The 15,531-nt window shown below is 36.2% G+C and overlaps 1 protein-coding gene across 9 annotated transcripts in view; it reads right to left on the minus strand.

Annotated features, from left to right (window-relative positions):
- Positions 1–15,531, minus strand: part of ATE1 (arginyltransferase 1) — a 171,364-nt gene that overhangs the window by 78,241 nt on the left and 77,592 nt on the right. For 8 of the 9 annotated variants that reach the window (XR_003797048.1, XM_029245394.1, XM_029245393.1 and 5 more), the window contains 2 exons: positions 7,401–7,582; positions 3,429–3,528 (listed from right to left, as the gene is read on the minus strand). The exons of the other annotated variant lie outside the window; for it this stretch is intronic. Coding sequence is in view for 7 of the 8 variants with exons in the window: in XM_029245394.1 (XP_029101227.1) it covers positions 3,429–3,528; positions 7,401–7,582 (282 nt within the window). In the remaining variant the exon portion in view is untranslated. The remainder of the gene's footprint in view (positions 1–3,428; positions 3,529–7,400; positions 7,583–15,531) is intronic. 9 annotated transcript variants of the gene reach the window in all.

A 15,531-nucleotide genomic window follows, 5' to 3' on the forward strand; every position in this document is an offset into this window, starting at 1 on the left:
TACAAAAATTAAGAACAACATGTTCTTGAAGATCCAAAAGTATTCAAACCACCATGCCAGGAAAATGCTGGCTTTACAAAATTAACTTAATATTCAAATATTTTATCATTCTTATCTCACGAATATTTACAAAGTCACGAAATATAGTACAGATTTTCAGAATTGTCTTTCCCAAGAAGATATAATGTGAATATGATATAATATATTGGGAAAATTTTAAAGTTTTGTTTAAATGGTTAGTGAGTATTCCCCTCCACCTACCTTTTCCACTCTGGGCTGCAACCTAGTTTTACAGGTTTTAATAGTGTTTCCAAATTCCCAACAGATATTAAATTTTGGGGATTTGGAAATGAGAACGTGGGATTCCTGAAAACATAAGTTATTCCTAAAATACTTCCAATATTCTTCATATTCTTTACTCGTTAGTATGAGTAATTAAAAATTGTTTAATAAGAAGTATCATTTTGAGTAGCACAGGCACACCCCGTTTTATTGTACTTTGCTTTATTGCATTTTTTATAATCAAATGACTGTGGCAACCCTGAGTCAAAAGCAAGTCCATCAGCACTGTTTTTCCAACAGCATTTGCTCACTTTGTGTCTCTGTGCCACATTTCGCTGTTTCCACCAGTGAAAAGATTATAACTTGATGAAGGCTCAGATGACGGTTAGAATTTTTTAGCAATAAAATATTTTTTAATTAAGGTATGTACACTGTATTTTTAGACATAATGCTATTGCATGCTTAACAGACTACAGTACAGTGTAAATATAACTTTTATGCGTACTGGGAAATCAAAAAATTCATGTGACTTGCTTTATTGCAATATTCGCTTTATTGTGGTGGTCTGGAACTAAACCCGCAATATCTCTGAGGTGTGCCTGTATTTACAAAGAACTTTAGCCTACAAAGAATATTAAAACACTGGGAACTGCCAGCAAACATTACTAGGTACTATTTCTAATAACCTAACATTTGGGTCTCTCACCATGCTAACAGCACTACAAAGAACCACAAATTAAGATTACCAGTTTATGATCTTATTTTGCTTCTAAGTTATCCCTTGAAACACCATTAATATACTTTATATATAAAGTGAATAATATTTATTATATTTACATTGTTATGCACCTTGTAAACAGCAGATAGGGCCACAAAACACATAACACGGCTACAGCTACAAAGAAGACCGACTAACTGAAGGGTGACTGCCCTCCTCCTCCTTTTTTATATGAATATGCATGGCACTGTCACCTATTCACTTTTATTTAAACGCTCCTTCTCCATGAAATGTGCTTCCCTGTCATACCTACTCTTTTTTGAGGCCTCTCTTCCCTTTTAATTAAACCCTTTCCTCTTCCATACCCTATGCAGCAACCCCACTGCCTCCTAGGCCACTTACCAGACCACTGTATTGACCTGATTTTACGTACAACACCCCCAATCTTCACCTATGTTCCAAGTTTTAAGAAGGTGGTTCATGTTTAAATCTTTTCACATCTTCAGAGCTTAAAGCAGTGCTCTGAGTAGATCAGAGGTATTTGGTTACTGTTATTATGGTAGGCAGGATGTATGTAGTCTGTTCCTTTATACTGCTCTATACTTTCCAGAGCTTTTACAGTGAGCTACTAATACTTGGAAAACATCAAAGAGTTTCACTAAAGAGAGTCATAAAATTTAACATCAAAAAAACACAAACAACCCAATTAAAAAATGGGCAGAGGACCTGAACAGACATTTTTCCAAAGAAGACATACAGATGGTTAACAGGCATATGAAAAGATGCTCAACATCACTAATCATCGGGGAAATGTAAATCAAAATTACAAGGAGATATCACCTCACACCTGTCAGAATGGCTATTATCAAAAAGACAACAAATAACAAGTGCTGACAAGGATGCAGAGAAAAGGGAACCCTCATGCACTACTGGTGGAAATGTAAATTGGTACAGCCGCTATGGAAAACACTATGGAGGTTCCTCAAAAAACTGAAAATAGAACCACCATACAATCTAGCAATTCCACTTCTAAGTATTTTTCCAAAGAAAAACATCAGTTCAAAAAGAGACACGCACCCGCTGTGCTCACTGCAGCATTATGTACAATAGCCAAGATATGAAAGCAACCTAAGTGCCCATCAATAGATGAATGGATAAAGAAGACAGGTGTGTATGTATGTGTGTGTGTATACACACACACACACACACACACACACACAGGAATATTTCTCAGCCATAAAAAAGAATTAGGGCTTCCCTGGTGGCGCAGTGGTTGAGAGTCCACCTGCCGATGCAGGGGACACGGGTTCGTGCCCCGGTCCGGGAAGATCCCACATGCCGCGGAGCGGCTGGGCCCGTGAGCCATGGCTGCTGAGCCTGTGCGTCCAGAGCCTGTGCTCCGCAACGGGAGAGGCCACAGCAGTGAGAGGCCCGCGCAGCACGAAAGAAAAAAAAATTTAAAAATAAATAATAAATAAATTAAAATAAATTAAAATTTTAAAAAATATAATAAAGTTAGGCCTGGAAATTAAAATAATAATAATATTGTAATAGCTTTATATGGTGACACATAATTACTAGACTTCTTGCTGTGATCATTTTGTAATGTACAGAAATGTTGAATCACCATATTGTACACCCAAAACCAACACAGTGTTGCAGGTCAATTACGCTTCAATAATAAAAAATACAATAAAATAAAAATAAAGAGAGTCATAAATGGTAAGACCTTTTGTTAAAAGGGAAATTCTGAAATATACTTAAATCTGAAAATAATACAATGAATTACAAAGTAAGAACAGTGGAGACTGTAGTTCTCATCACAGAAAGCTTCATTTCTGCGGCAGCAAACAGATTTCCTTAATTAACCCATTCAAACCCTTTCAGAATTCCAAATTCTGTGCTCTGAGACAAAAATCATATTAAAGATTCATTTTCCCATAATGAAAACCGTACAAACATTTGCAAATATTGTGCTATGGAAAATATCTTACTACTTACACCGAGCTCCAGTTTTTCTGGAGTGTGACTGTGTCCAAAGGAAACAAAGCTACAACTGAATGGAGGGAGAAGGAATGGAGGGGGGAGAGGGTGACGATGCACCTCAAGAAGGTAGATTTCTTAATGGGTACTACTGTACTATCCCAAGTACACAGGGCCCTACTGAAGTTCTAGAATAGGTGGGATATATTCAGTGAATTCCTACAGATTAGCCTATATTAAACAAATATTAAGTGCCTATTTTGTCAGGCACTGTTTTAGGCAATGAAGAAGCTAGATTCTATGAAAAGTTTAAGACACATTTAAAAATAGTTCATGATTTACATAAAAATGTACAAGCATGTTAAACTAATGTGATTAGAAACTACAAAAGCACTAATTTTCATAACTTGACTCTGTAGCAAACATGTGTGAAAATCAACTTTACCTTATATTTCATCTTGGGACATGAATGAATGTAGAAACCCATATAGTAATAGCTGAGTTGAGGTGTTTTCTCATGAAGCTGCCTAGTAAAAGCAATTTCTCTGCCAAAAGAAGAATAAAGATCAAGGTACAGTTAAATTTAGTTCCAAAATTCAAAGTACTGTACAATTTGGTAACACATATTTGATAAAATGTGACATTAAGCTATCAAAATAAAAATCCAAGTGTTGAAAGAAAAACAATTTTAAAAACACTTTCAGATGACTTTTACTATAGAGACACCAAAGAAAAGTATATTATTTTAGCAAATGCACCAAAGTTCTGGTTTTACTCTTTATTGGGCATAGCAGTGTATCTCAAATTCAAAGAGCATAGAAGTACAAAGATCTATTTAATACAATTCCTTATTATTCATTATCACCTGGAGTTCTCAAAGACTGGATTTATCAGGTTAAAAACAGGACAACAAATTTTAGAAAGCTCAAAAACCAACAAATTTCAGGAAGAATTACTACTATGACCATTTACATGCAAACACTTTCAACTATATATGACATATTACTCTCTATGTCCAAATGCTACTTTAATATTCATTTTCTCTAAAAGTAAAGAGGGGGGGGAAAAACCATGCTATCTCACCGCCTTTTCTCTATTTGTTGGCACAGGCAAGGATTAACTGAAAAAAGAAGCTGTCAGCAATGCCTATGCTCGACATGGTTTTAATTTGTATCCGGATAAATCTGGGCACAGAATTTCATCCTACTTGTCCAACTGAATGACCGCTTGTGTTCGAGAGCTTTAAGCAAAGCTTCGGTACATTTCTAAAGTATGAGAAAAATTGTTTTGTTTTTATGTTTGTTTCTTGAAGGTTTTAATTTCCTTTTCTTTTTCTTTGTTTTTAGTAGCAATGGATGCTTGAAATCCAAGGAGAGATTTATTTTTTAAGGGAACAGTCTGTGCATTTTGCAAGTTCAAATTTAAAGCACTGAAGGGTCGTTACCCTAAAAATTCATCTTTACAACAAAAGTATTTCTAAATCCAAACAGACTGAACATTATTAGGCTAAAACAGAATAGATCCTATTATTCTCAGAACTAACCCACTCTTAAGGTTCACACTGAGGAAGAACGCAATGATACAGCAAGCAATGCAGGACCACCCAGCTCTGATGAGGACGGCAATACCCACCGGCCCTCCTACTCATCTCGGCTAACTGCAGCACCACTCCACCACCAGCACCACTCCAAGCCCCAAGCCTATGATCCATACTTAATTGTTCTCTCCCTCTCACCCCTGTGTCCAACCCATCAACAAGTCCAGTTGGCTCTATCTCCAAAATATACCGTGAATCTGACCATTTCTCACCACCTCCACCTCAGGTATTTTGGTCCAAGCCACCATTAGGCCTCCCTTAGACGACTCTAACAGCCTCCCAAGTAGATTTCCAGTTTCCCCTCTGGCCCCTCCATAACCTCACAGAGCAGTCTAAGTAGTCTTTTACGATATTAATCAGGTGAGGTAACCTCTCCAAACCCTTCACCCTCACACTGGGTTGGTATCACACTTAGATAAAATCCAATCTCCTTACCATTACCTATAAGCCCTTCTCCATCTGTCCCCTCATCAACATCACCTGCCTTGCTGCCATCCTTGCACAGCACTGCCTAGGTCCTACCCCATTTCCTAGCCCATAAGGCCTTCCTTCTCTTCATTCCAATGACCTCAGGGCACTTGGACTTGCTACCTTTGACCTGGATATCTATCCTCAGATTCTTACATAGCTGGCTCCTATTCTTCTTTCTTGGCTTTTCAGAGAGGTCTTTCCTAACCACCCTATATAAAAAGGGCCTCATGCCTACTACCATAATTTCATTTTTGTCACAGCACAACAGAGTCTGTAAAATTGTGTTGTCAGTTTTCTAACTTACTGTCTGCTTTGACAAAGCTGGAAACCTTGTCTTATGCACATCTACAAATAGTTCCAGGACACACAGACTGTGCTCAAATAAACATCTGTTAAGCAAATTAATTACATTTCTAAAATTCATCTTGCTAAAAAAACAAAAAAAAAGAAAGGAAATAAATTCCATGCTCATGCTCCCCAATTCAAATGTTTTTAAAATCTGTAGACTAGATTACATAAAAATCTAGTAATCTGTAATCTTGATTACAGATTAAAATATAAAAACTCTTTATTGATTGTACGATTGCTTAAGAAACTGAAGAAATGGAGGAAAAATTTAACAGGCTTCACTGAAGTACATTAAAATCAGTAATGGAACTGGCAACTTGTAACCTACTCTCCCCAATTTTGCTTCATAATGTCAGTCTCCTGGCTGTCTTTCCTCTTCTATAAACTCAGCAATTCAGATTCTCAAGAGCACGGAAACAGATGCAGTGGCAATCTCCTCACTCTCCACTGACCCCAACTTTTGTGCTCTCAGGCTCCTCTACTACCTCCTCAAAGCCCTCCAGCTCCAGAACTTTCAAGAGATATACCAAGCAACAAACATTGCTGGGAACAAATTTTGTTGGGAATTATTTGCTATCTCAAATGCAGTGGGATTTCTATATCTCTTTGTTTATTGAGAAATGAAATATTTCATACAGAGGCTGGGATTTATTATCTAAGAATAAATATCATTCTTAACATTTTATCTGAGAAATCTAGACAAATCCATGCCTACACATTGTAAAGTGAGAGATACATAAATAAAAGAAGAAAATGGTAATAATTTCAAAGTACTGACTGATTCTGATACAAAGAAAAAGTATCTTTTCTGAAATACACGCTTCTGAAGTTACAAAATGTGAATGCTTTAAATTATCAGTTCTAATTTCACAAAGAGTTAAAAGATACTACAAAGGGTCATGGATGTTTTTTAATTAGTTTATACAAAATGTAATTAAATACATAAGAAAAATAAAAGATTATTATAAGGATCAGTCGTAAACAGTGTATATTTTTTAATTTGCTATGTAACTTGGTGTTAAGATAGGTCATGTTGAAAATATCAATATTGTGTGCCACTGAAAAACACAAAAATATCAATTATGGACCATATATTTTTTTTAATCAACTAGTGATTTAAAAAAAAAATCAACTCTCCTACTTTTATAATTCAGAGAAAAGCACACACACAGTAAATAAAATAATCTCAAAGTGTATTTTATCAAGATGTGAAAAACGTGACCATCAGAGACAAAGAATGGGAAAAGCAAAGAGAAAAAAGTGATAAAGAGGGAGAAAAAAGAGACTCAAGCTCCCAAACAACAGAAAAATAATTCTCAACACTCCTTCCTCCTCTACCACATGTATATGCAGACAAGCAGCAATAAAAATAAAAACAAATATTTTCATGAAACAAGACCCCACTGTTTTCATTATTAGGATAATGCACCTAAAAATATCTGTGCTGTGTTGCATATATTTGCAGCCATGGACATAAAAAGGAAATCATCTTTCAATGAGGTCATAGAGTCAAGTGGACAGTCAGGGACTCTCTGGTCCTGTTCTATATACTTTATATAACTGTATATTTCTTCCAACAGACTGCCATTGCTTTAATTCGTTTACACCAGATTCACGTAACCTTTAATTAATTATAAAATATATATATACAATAGTAATGACAAGAGAAAATATATAAATAATGTAACATTTTAAAAAAACATTATGTGGCTCTGACAGGGGAGCTTAAATAAATGCATAAACTAAACAACAAAAGTATCACAGTGACTTCTCATACATTAGACCAGATGGATACCTTAAGAAGCTAGGGAATTACCATCAGACTCTGTGGCCTCAGTTCTAAAAGTGATATTTCTAAATATCAGTATATAAGAGACTACTAGAGCAACAAATTATTATGTACTATCCAATGGGATTTCTACTGTTTATAATAAAATATAATCAAATGAAGAATTATTTGAAGTTGTATATGACCATTACAATTGTCAAAAGCAATCTTACCGGAGTGCAGAGTAGACACCCAAAGACAGAAACGAATAATCAGGATCATAGTACAAATATACAGACGAGACACAGTATGGAAGGACGTCAATCACCCCCACAGCAATGATCTTTCCATCAAGCCAATACTGCTGGTGAAAGGAACCATAACCACAATCTGGTCCATAAGGGGGATTCTCTGCCTGAGAAAAGGTAGACACACAAACATGAACAGCTTGTCATTTTTCTCTTTATATTAAAAATCTTAATAATTAACCTCTTTTACTTGTATTTTACTCAGGTTAGTAAGTCCTAAAGTTTCCTCTTTGTTGCCATCATCTTCCGGCTCTCAGAAGAGTCATACCCTGCAAAACTTTTTAGGTGTAGAAACGCTGAAGCAACAAAAGAATAGAGAAAAACCAACTTAAGATTTTTTTCAACTTGTTTTAAAATTTGCCGTAGGAAATATAAAATCTACAGGATAAGTAAGCACTGTTAAACTCTATTCTTCTGTTCCACACCAAAGTTGGGAAAGAAATGGTAAATGATACAAAGATGGGGAACATAAAGGCAAGGGTTGAGTGCGAACAGGAGAACTATCCCTACGCTGCCAGCCAGGCCTGATCTGTGGCCACCCCTGCACTCATAAGGCATATGAGCTCATAATTTTTTCTAGGTAAGAGTTCCTGTGTAAGTAAGTGCTATGACATTTCTCTCTATTAGCCAAAGGAAAGTAAAAGTTATTTCCTTATCATTATTTTAATATACCTATAATCCCACAGAAGAAAATCCCACAAATTTTTGCTACAGGTATCCAGAGATTTCAGAGTGTAACCATTTTCTGTAAATAGTTAGTTGAATGATATTTCTCATTTTAAAGTTCAACATGAATTTAAATGAAACTGTTATTAATGAAAATTATGAAGCACCATAAAAAATGCTTTGCTAGAGACTGAATGAATGTTAGAGACGAACAATTTAAGTGAACAAATACAACAAAACTTGTGTATCATGTTCACACACTTAAAGTCACAGAGAGTGTGTATGGGAAAAAAAGCTAGAAGGAAATAAAGGAAAATGAAAAAGCAGGTCTGCTAATACTAAAACCAGAAAAAGGCATTAGGAGACAGGAAATCTACAGAACAATCTCTCATGAACATAGATGCAAAAATCCTCACCAAGATACTATGAAATCAAATCCAACAATGTATGAAAAGAATTATACACCAGGACAAAGCAGGATTAACTCCAGGTATGCAAGGCTAGTTCAACATTAGAGAAGTGATTAAAAAAAGAAAAGCAATTAATGTCATCTAACCATGAAAAGAGGCTAAAAGAAAAATCGTATGATCATATCAATTGATAGAGAAAACACATTTGACAAAATCCAACACCCATTCATGACTAAAAGCTCTCAGCAAACTAGGAATAGAGGGAAACTTCATCAACTTCATAAAGAACATATACAAAAAAATCTACAACTGACATCAGACTCAATGGTAAGAAACTGGACAATCGCCCCCTAAAATTGGGAACAAGGCAATGATATCCTCTCATCACTCCTATTCAATATCATACTGCAAATCCTAGTTACTGAAAAGGAAGTAATACATACAGATTGGGAAGGAAAAAAATAAAATTGTCTTTTTTCACAAATGACATGACATGCTATGCAGAGAATTCCAAAGAATCAACAACAAAAATTGACACTAATAAGCAATTACAAGAAGGTCATAGGGTACAAGGTTGATATACAAGTCAATTGCTTCCCTATATACTAGCAATGACTGGAATTTGAAATTAAAAACACAATACTATTTACAAAACCACCAAAAAAATTATACACCTAAGTATAAATCTAAGAAAATATGAATACATACAGAATCCATACGCCAAAAAAACCTACAAAACTATGACAAATGGAATCAAAATGTAAACAAATGGAAAATATTATATGTTCATTTCGATTGAGATGTCCACTCTTCCCAAGTAGGTCTCCAGATTTAATTCAATCTCAATCAAAATCCCAGCCACTTATTTTGTGAATACTGACAAATTAATTCTAATGTTTACATGGAAAGGAAAAAGAGCCAGAATACCAACACAATACTGAAGAACAAAATTGAAGGACTGACACCACTTGATATCCAGACTTACTATAAAGCTACAATAATCGAGATAGTGTGATATTGGTGAACGAACAAATGAAACAGCAGAACAGAAAATAGAACCCAGAAATAAACCCACATAAATACAGTCAACTGGCCTTTGACAAAGAAGCAAAGATAATCCAAGAGAGAAAGGACAGTCTATACAACAAATGGTGCTGTAACAACTGGACATCCAAATACAAAAACAGCAATATCTAGTCACAGACCTTACCTCTTTCAAAAAAATTAACTAAAAATGGATCATAGACTATGTAAAATGCAAAACTATAAAACTTCCAGGTGATAAACAGGCAAAGATCTAGGTGACCTGGGGTTTGGCAATGAATTTTAAGATACAACACCAAACAGGACAATCCATGAAAGAAACAACTGACAAGCTGGACATCATTAAAATTAAGAACCTCGATTCTGTGAAATGCACTGTTATGAGAATAAAAAGTCAAGCCACTGACTGGAGAAAATCTTGCAAAACATATCTCATAAGGAACTGGTATTCAAAAATATACACTCTTAAATTTCAACAATGAGAAGACAAACAACTCAATTAAAAACCAAATTATCTAAGGAGATGCTTTACCAAAGAAGATGTGCAGATGGCAAATAAGCATATAAGATGCTCAAAAAAATAAATAAATAAAGATGCCCAACATCATTTGTTGTTAGGAAACTGAAATTTAAAAAACAATGAGAGGGCTTCCCTGGTGGCACAGTGGTTAAGAATCCACCGGCCAATGAAGGGGACACAGGTTCGAGCCCTGGTCCGGGAAGACTCCCACATGCCGCGGAGCAACTAAGCCCGTGCGCCACAACTACTGAGCCCGTGTGCCACAACTACTGAAGCCCGCACGTCTAGAGCCTGTGCTCCGCAACAAGAGAAGCCACCGCAATGAGAAGCCCACGCACCACAACAAAGAGTAGCCCCCGCTTGCCACAACTAGAGAAAGCCCGCGTGCGGCAACGAAGACCCAACACAGCCAAAAATAAATACATAAATAAATAAATTTATAAAAAAAATAAAAACCAATGAGAGTACTATACAACTATTAGAATGGCTGAAATCCAATAACCTGTATATCAAATGTTGATGAGGATGCAGAACAACAGGAATTCTCATTCACTGATGATGGAAATGTAAAATGGTACAGACGCTTTGGTAGAGGCATAAGCTGCCAAGCCAAACTCACACACAAAATGGAGAAACCTTAAATACATATTGCTAAGTGAATGAAATCAGTGTGAAAGTGCTACAGAGACTATGACTCCAGTTACATTCTACAAAAGGCAAAGCTACTGAGACAGTAAAAAGATCAGTGGTTGCCAAGAATTTGGGGGTTCGGGGGGAGGATGAATAGATGAAGCACAAGGGACTTACAGGATGAAACTGTTCTGTATAATACTGTAGTAGTGCATACATGACATTATGCACTTGTCAAAACTCATAGAATTTTACAACACAAAGAGTGAGCTTTAATATGTGCAAAGTGAAAGAAAATTAGGAGGGTAAGGGATCCCAAGAAGGAATGCAGACGGTGACAAGAGAATCTACCTGTATACACATGAAAACATCTTACTGAAAGAGGCTGGGGAGGGGAAATGTGCTGACCTAAGAAACTCTGGGGGTCTATAAGAATGAAGGCAAAAGGAAATCTGCACATAAGCATTGTATTCTACCTGATAAAGTTGTTTACCATGAGAACTACAGGTTAACAATTCTGATACTGATATACATGTATACTGGAACTGAACAACTAAGTAAACGGACAGCGGATGGTAGGAACCAAGAGACTCACTACTGGAATGGAAATTTACAGATAAGCAAGGGGAAGAGGCTAGAATGATCCATGGGGCAATGGATTAGAGCTGGAGACATGAGTACGAACTCATGTTTAGCTTAATACAGACACAGATGGTTACATAAAGAAATATTTATAGGTATGCATATACCATAGATATATTCATACAAGGGTTAGTATATGCACATTTACTTCTTTGCTTTGTCAGATGAGAAGACCTAAAAAAACAACAACCCGGTAGCAACAAACATACCTAACACACAAATCTTGGTTTCTAGCATCATTCTGCAATAAAAAGAACCAGGGCTGCTTGGAGAAAGGGCTGATTCCAGGGCTGGGGCAGGAAATATACAAGATAAGCCTAGAGCACCTCATAGTGCCAGAAAATAAGGAAGTGCACAAAAAAACAAAAACAGAAAGCAAACCCACACTGCTGGAGGTATATCAAAGGGGCACAGGAGTCAACCAAAAGAGCTCCCAATGGCAAAAGCGGGAACAACTGGAGCAACAAAATAAAGTAGTATTGGATTATAACCCAAAATACAAAATAAATGTCCATGAGTCCATACTGATATAAATAATTGGATAAACTAATAAATGAGGCAGAAGAGACAAATCTCCCATGCAGAATTCCAAAAAGTTTATGCAGATACTCTGCCTAAAGGCAGGGAAGCATAATTCCCCACTACTTAAGGGTGAGCTGCACAGTGACTTCTTTCCCAAAAATACGGTGTGGGAAAGCGGGGGGAAAAGTACCTGCGTGGGTGATCCAGGTAAACAACAACAAACAAGAGAAAATTTACTAAGGCGCTAGCAGCATCAGTGATTTCTAAAACTTCCACTGCTGTAGTTAAAATGGTGCTTGGGTAGTAAATACATCTTTAACCTTTTAAGAGCTTCCACTAACTAGTGATATAATAATAAACTATGTCAAACCCTGGGTTTAGCATTCACTGTCACATATAGCACTGCTCTTTAAAAAATCATTACTGTTTCTCTCGAAACACGTACAGTTTGAAGAGCAGAACAGATAACCAAACAGAAGCATTACCCAAAAGGAAAATAGAAAGGATATTAACCTGTTGAATCTACAACACCTGAATTAATCTAAATTCTTCCATGATTTCAGTTTAGTGTGTCATTCTAGGACTCATTAAATCAAATGAGTGTATTCGTTCATTCATTTAAAATGTATTTATTAAGGACATAGTAAGTATGGACTCAATAAGCATATTCTCAATAAATAACCAGTATATTGCTAACCCTAAATATATATCAGTCCTACTTGTTGTACCAGCTTGAAATATTTTTTTTCAAACTGCAATAACCTTCTCAGTTGCCCATTTTCATCACTTCTCTCATTCCCTGGACCTCCCGTTTAATAACCTGCTTCCATTTACTTCACTGGTTCGTTCTCCTATGAGTCCAGTCATGACCAACTTGTCCTACCACAGGCATTATTCCCATCTCTCCAATTCATGTGAAAGTTGGGGGTCTTCCCCATCTGCAAAGCACTTCATATAGATACGCACTGTTTTATAATCACTTAGGAGAGAATAAGCCATATAAGCATCTACTCTGACCCCCATCCCATCACCTGAGGAAACCAGAAATCCAGGAGTCAATTAAACAATAAAATGATCATAAAACCATGGAGTTATTAAATGACACACAAACTGGCCTCCTAGCCCCTAAGTCAATGCTAAATAAGAAAATCAGCTACTTTTAAACACTTCTAAATAAACTCACTTTTCAAATTTCCCTCATCTATCCAAGTCAGTAAATAAAGCAGCATGAAAAACAAAGTGTTTCAATGCATGGTTAAAATTTTTTTTCTTAAAACCTGCTTTGCTGTACTCCTTTTCTTTCCATCGTGTTTTCTGACAATTAAAATATGAACGATTTCCTCTTCTCCCTTGTGGGGTCCTCACTGACCTAATATTTTAAAAAAGATTTCAAAAATGGAAGATGCTCCAAGTAAAGGGAGATAAGAAGCTATTTTCCTAAAACTATATCTGAAACATCAGCACTACTGGTTAACAATGATCTGCTAGTCTCAATCTGGTAAGTTAATCAATACTTTCAAGCTTTTCAACAAGTACTCGGCAGCTGTGGAAAATGGACTGGAAGTGAACCTGAAATACTGATTCCCTTAGCCCTCTTTGCAGCTGGAATAGCCAGCGCCCCCAGATCACTCACTTCTGGCTGGGAAAGTCTGAAAAAAAATTAGTGTCTAACACCATACACTAAGCTGATCTAACTAACATGCTTGATGTCTGTCTATGCACACATATATATATTTGCTGAATCAGTTCTATCCTTCCATCTGGCATAAAACTGTCATAATACAATTTCTTTCCCTCAAACATAATCCCTTAATTCAAATTATGTAATACTTTAAAACAAGGATAAAACACAAGAGTTTGAGGGACAGCGTAAAGGAGATAAAGACAGAAAGAACAACAGTTAGATCTGTGAAATCAGAAATCAGCAGAACGCTTGGACTGGATCACTTCCAGTCATTCAACAACATCCTTAAAACCCAGACTCACTGAACTTCACCACGCCATGTGCTTCAACATGCTTGCTATCAGTTGGATACCTGCTGATTACAAATGTGTTCATGAGTAGCAACTAGAAATTGTCTTTATTGTAAATTTAAACCATCAACAAACATAGATTTGTCACCTTCACCTCCACTAGGTTCGAAAGAGCCATATCAGTCTCTCCCTTCAATTAACTCACCAAGGGGCTCAGTCCCCCAGTATTAGAGAGGCCTCCTAAGTCACTGACTAGTCTCTATTGATTGTTTTGAGACTCCTACTTCAACTCTTGGGATTGCTACATTTCTTTAACCCCTTACTTAGTTAAGGCCTTTTAATGGTTAATACTCTTCAAATGTCGTTTATAAACACAAAAGGTGAGATAATCACAGATCATGCAGGAAAATACACACACTATTTGGGAAAGGGAAAGTAACAGCGGTGCTGCCTCAATGATACAGGCATCACGAAAATCAGTGACTCTCATACTTCTTGGTCTCAAAATCCCTTTACACTTACAAAACTCACTGAGGACTCCAAAGAACTTTTACTTATTGAGCTGTATCTGTAGATATTTACTGTATTAAATATTAAAACTGAGCCTTTCAAAAATATGTACTTGTTAATTCACTTAAAAATAACAATAAACCCAATACACGTAAAATTAACATATTTTGTTTTAAAATTACTGTTATTTTCCAAAACCAAAAAAAAAAAAATCTAGTTAAAAGAATGGCACTGTTTACATTTCTGCAAATCTCTTTAATGTGTGGCTTACAGAGGACAGCTGTATTCTCATACATGCTTCTGCATTTAATTTGTAGCCTTCGGAAAAAATCCCCAAACACTCATAATAGAACGAGAGAGGAAAAGGCTAATTATAAAATAATTTAGACCTTGAGAAGCCCCTGAAAAGGCATCAGGGACCACCAGAGGCTGCAGGACCACACTTCTGAGAACCATTCACATAAAGGTATTTTTTAAAGGTAGGTAGAGGAGTCTATAAACTGTAAACTGCAAACAGAAAGGGAGCAGGTTATAGTGACTTGAGGCCAGGATTCGGAACCCAGATATCTGGATTTGAGCCCTAACTCCACTCACCGTACATTTTCTGGCTATTTTATCTTAGCAAGACGATAACTTGACTTTTAAAAGTATCAATTTCTGAATTTTTAAAACAGGAATCATGCTACTAAGTGCCCTCACAGGCGGCTGTGAGAAACAAATGACAACGTACAGACACTTTGTAGAGTATGAGCACATTTGAGTCCGTTTTTGTTTTTAAGGGGTCTGAATGACACATCCTAAAAGATTGTGTCTATGAAATTTTTATCAGTAGCTCATTTAATAGCAAAGTTATATAAACTAACAGAAGCTACCAATTTCCTCACAAGTCAGTAATGTGATTAGCAACATTTAATAGTTTATCTTCCTCATGCCCACAGTTTGTCACAGTTTTAGATAACTGAAAGAATAAGCGAAGTTATTTTTCAGCAGTTCCTCTATTTCAAGAATTTAGTTGACAACAGGAAAAATATAACAATAAAGCTCACCGCTAGCTATACAAAAGAAAACACATCTTAAATGTTGGGGAAGGATGGCATGGCTTCTGTGATTAATGAGCTGTGCAGTACAATACCAAAGG

This window comes from Monodon monoceros, unplaced genomic scaffold, assembly GCF_005190385.1.
Source record: "Monodon monoceros isolate NGI ecotype Baffin Bay Population unplaced genomic scaffold, NGI_Narwhal_1 Super_Scaffold_4, whole genome shotgun sequence".
Lineage (NCBI taxonomy): Eukaryota > Metazoa > Chordata > Mammalia > Artiodactyla > Monodontidae > Monodon > Monodon monoceros.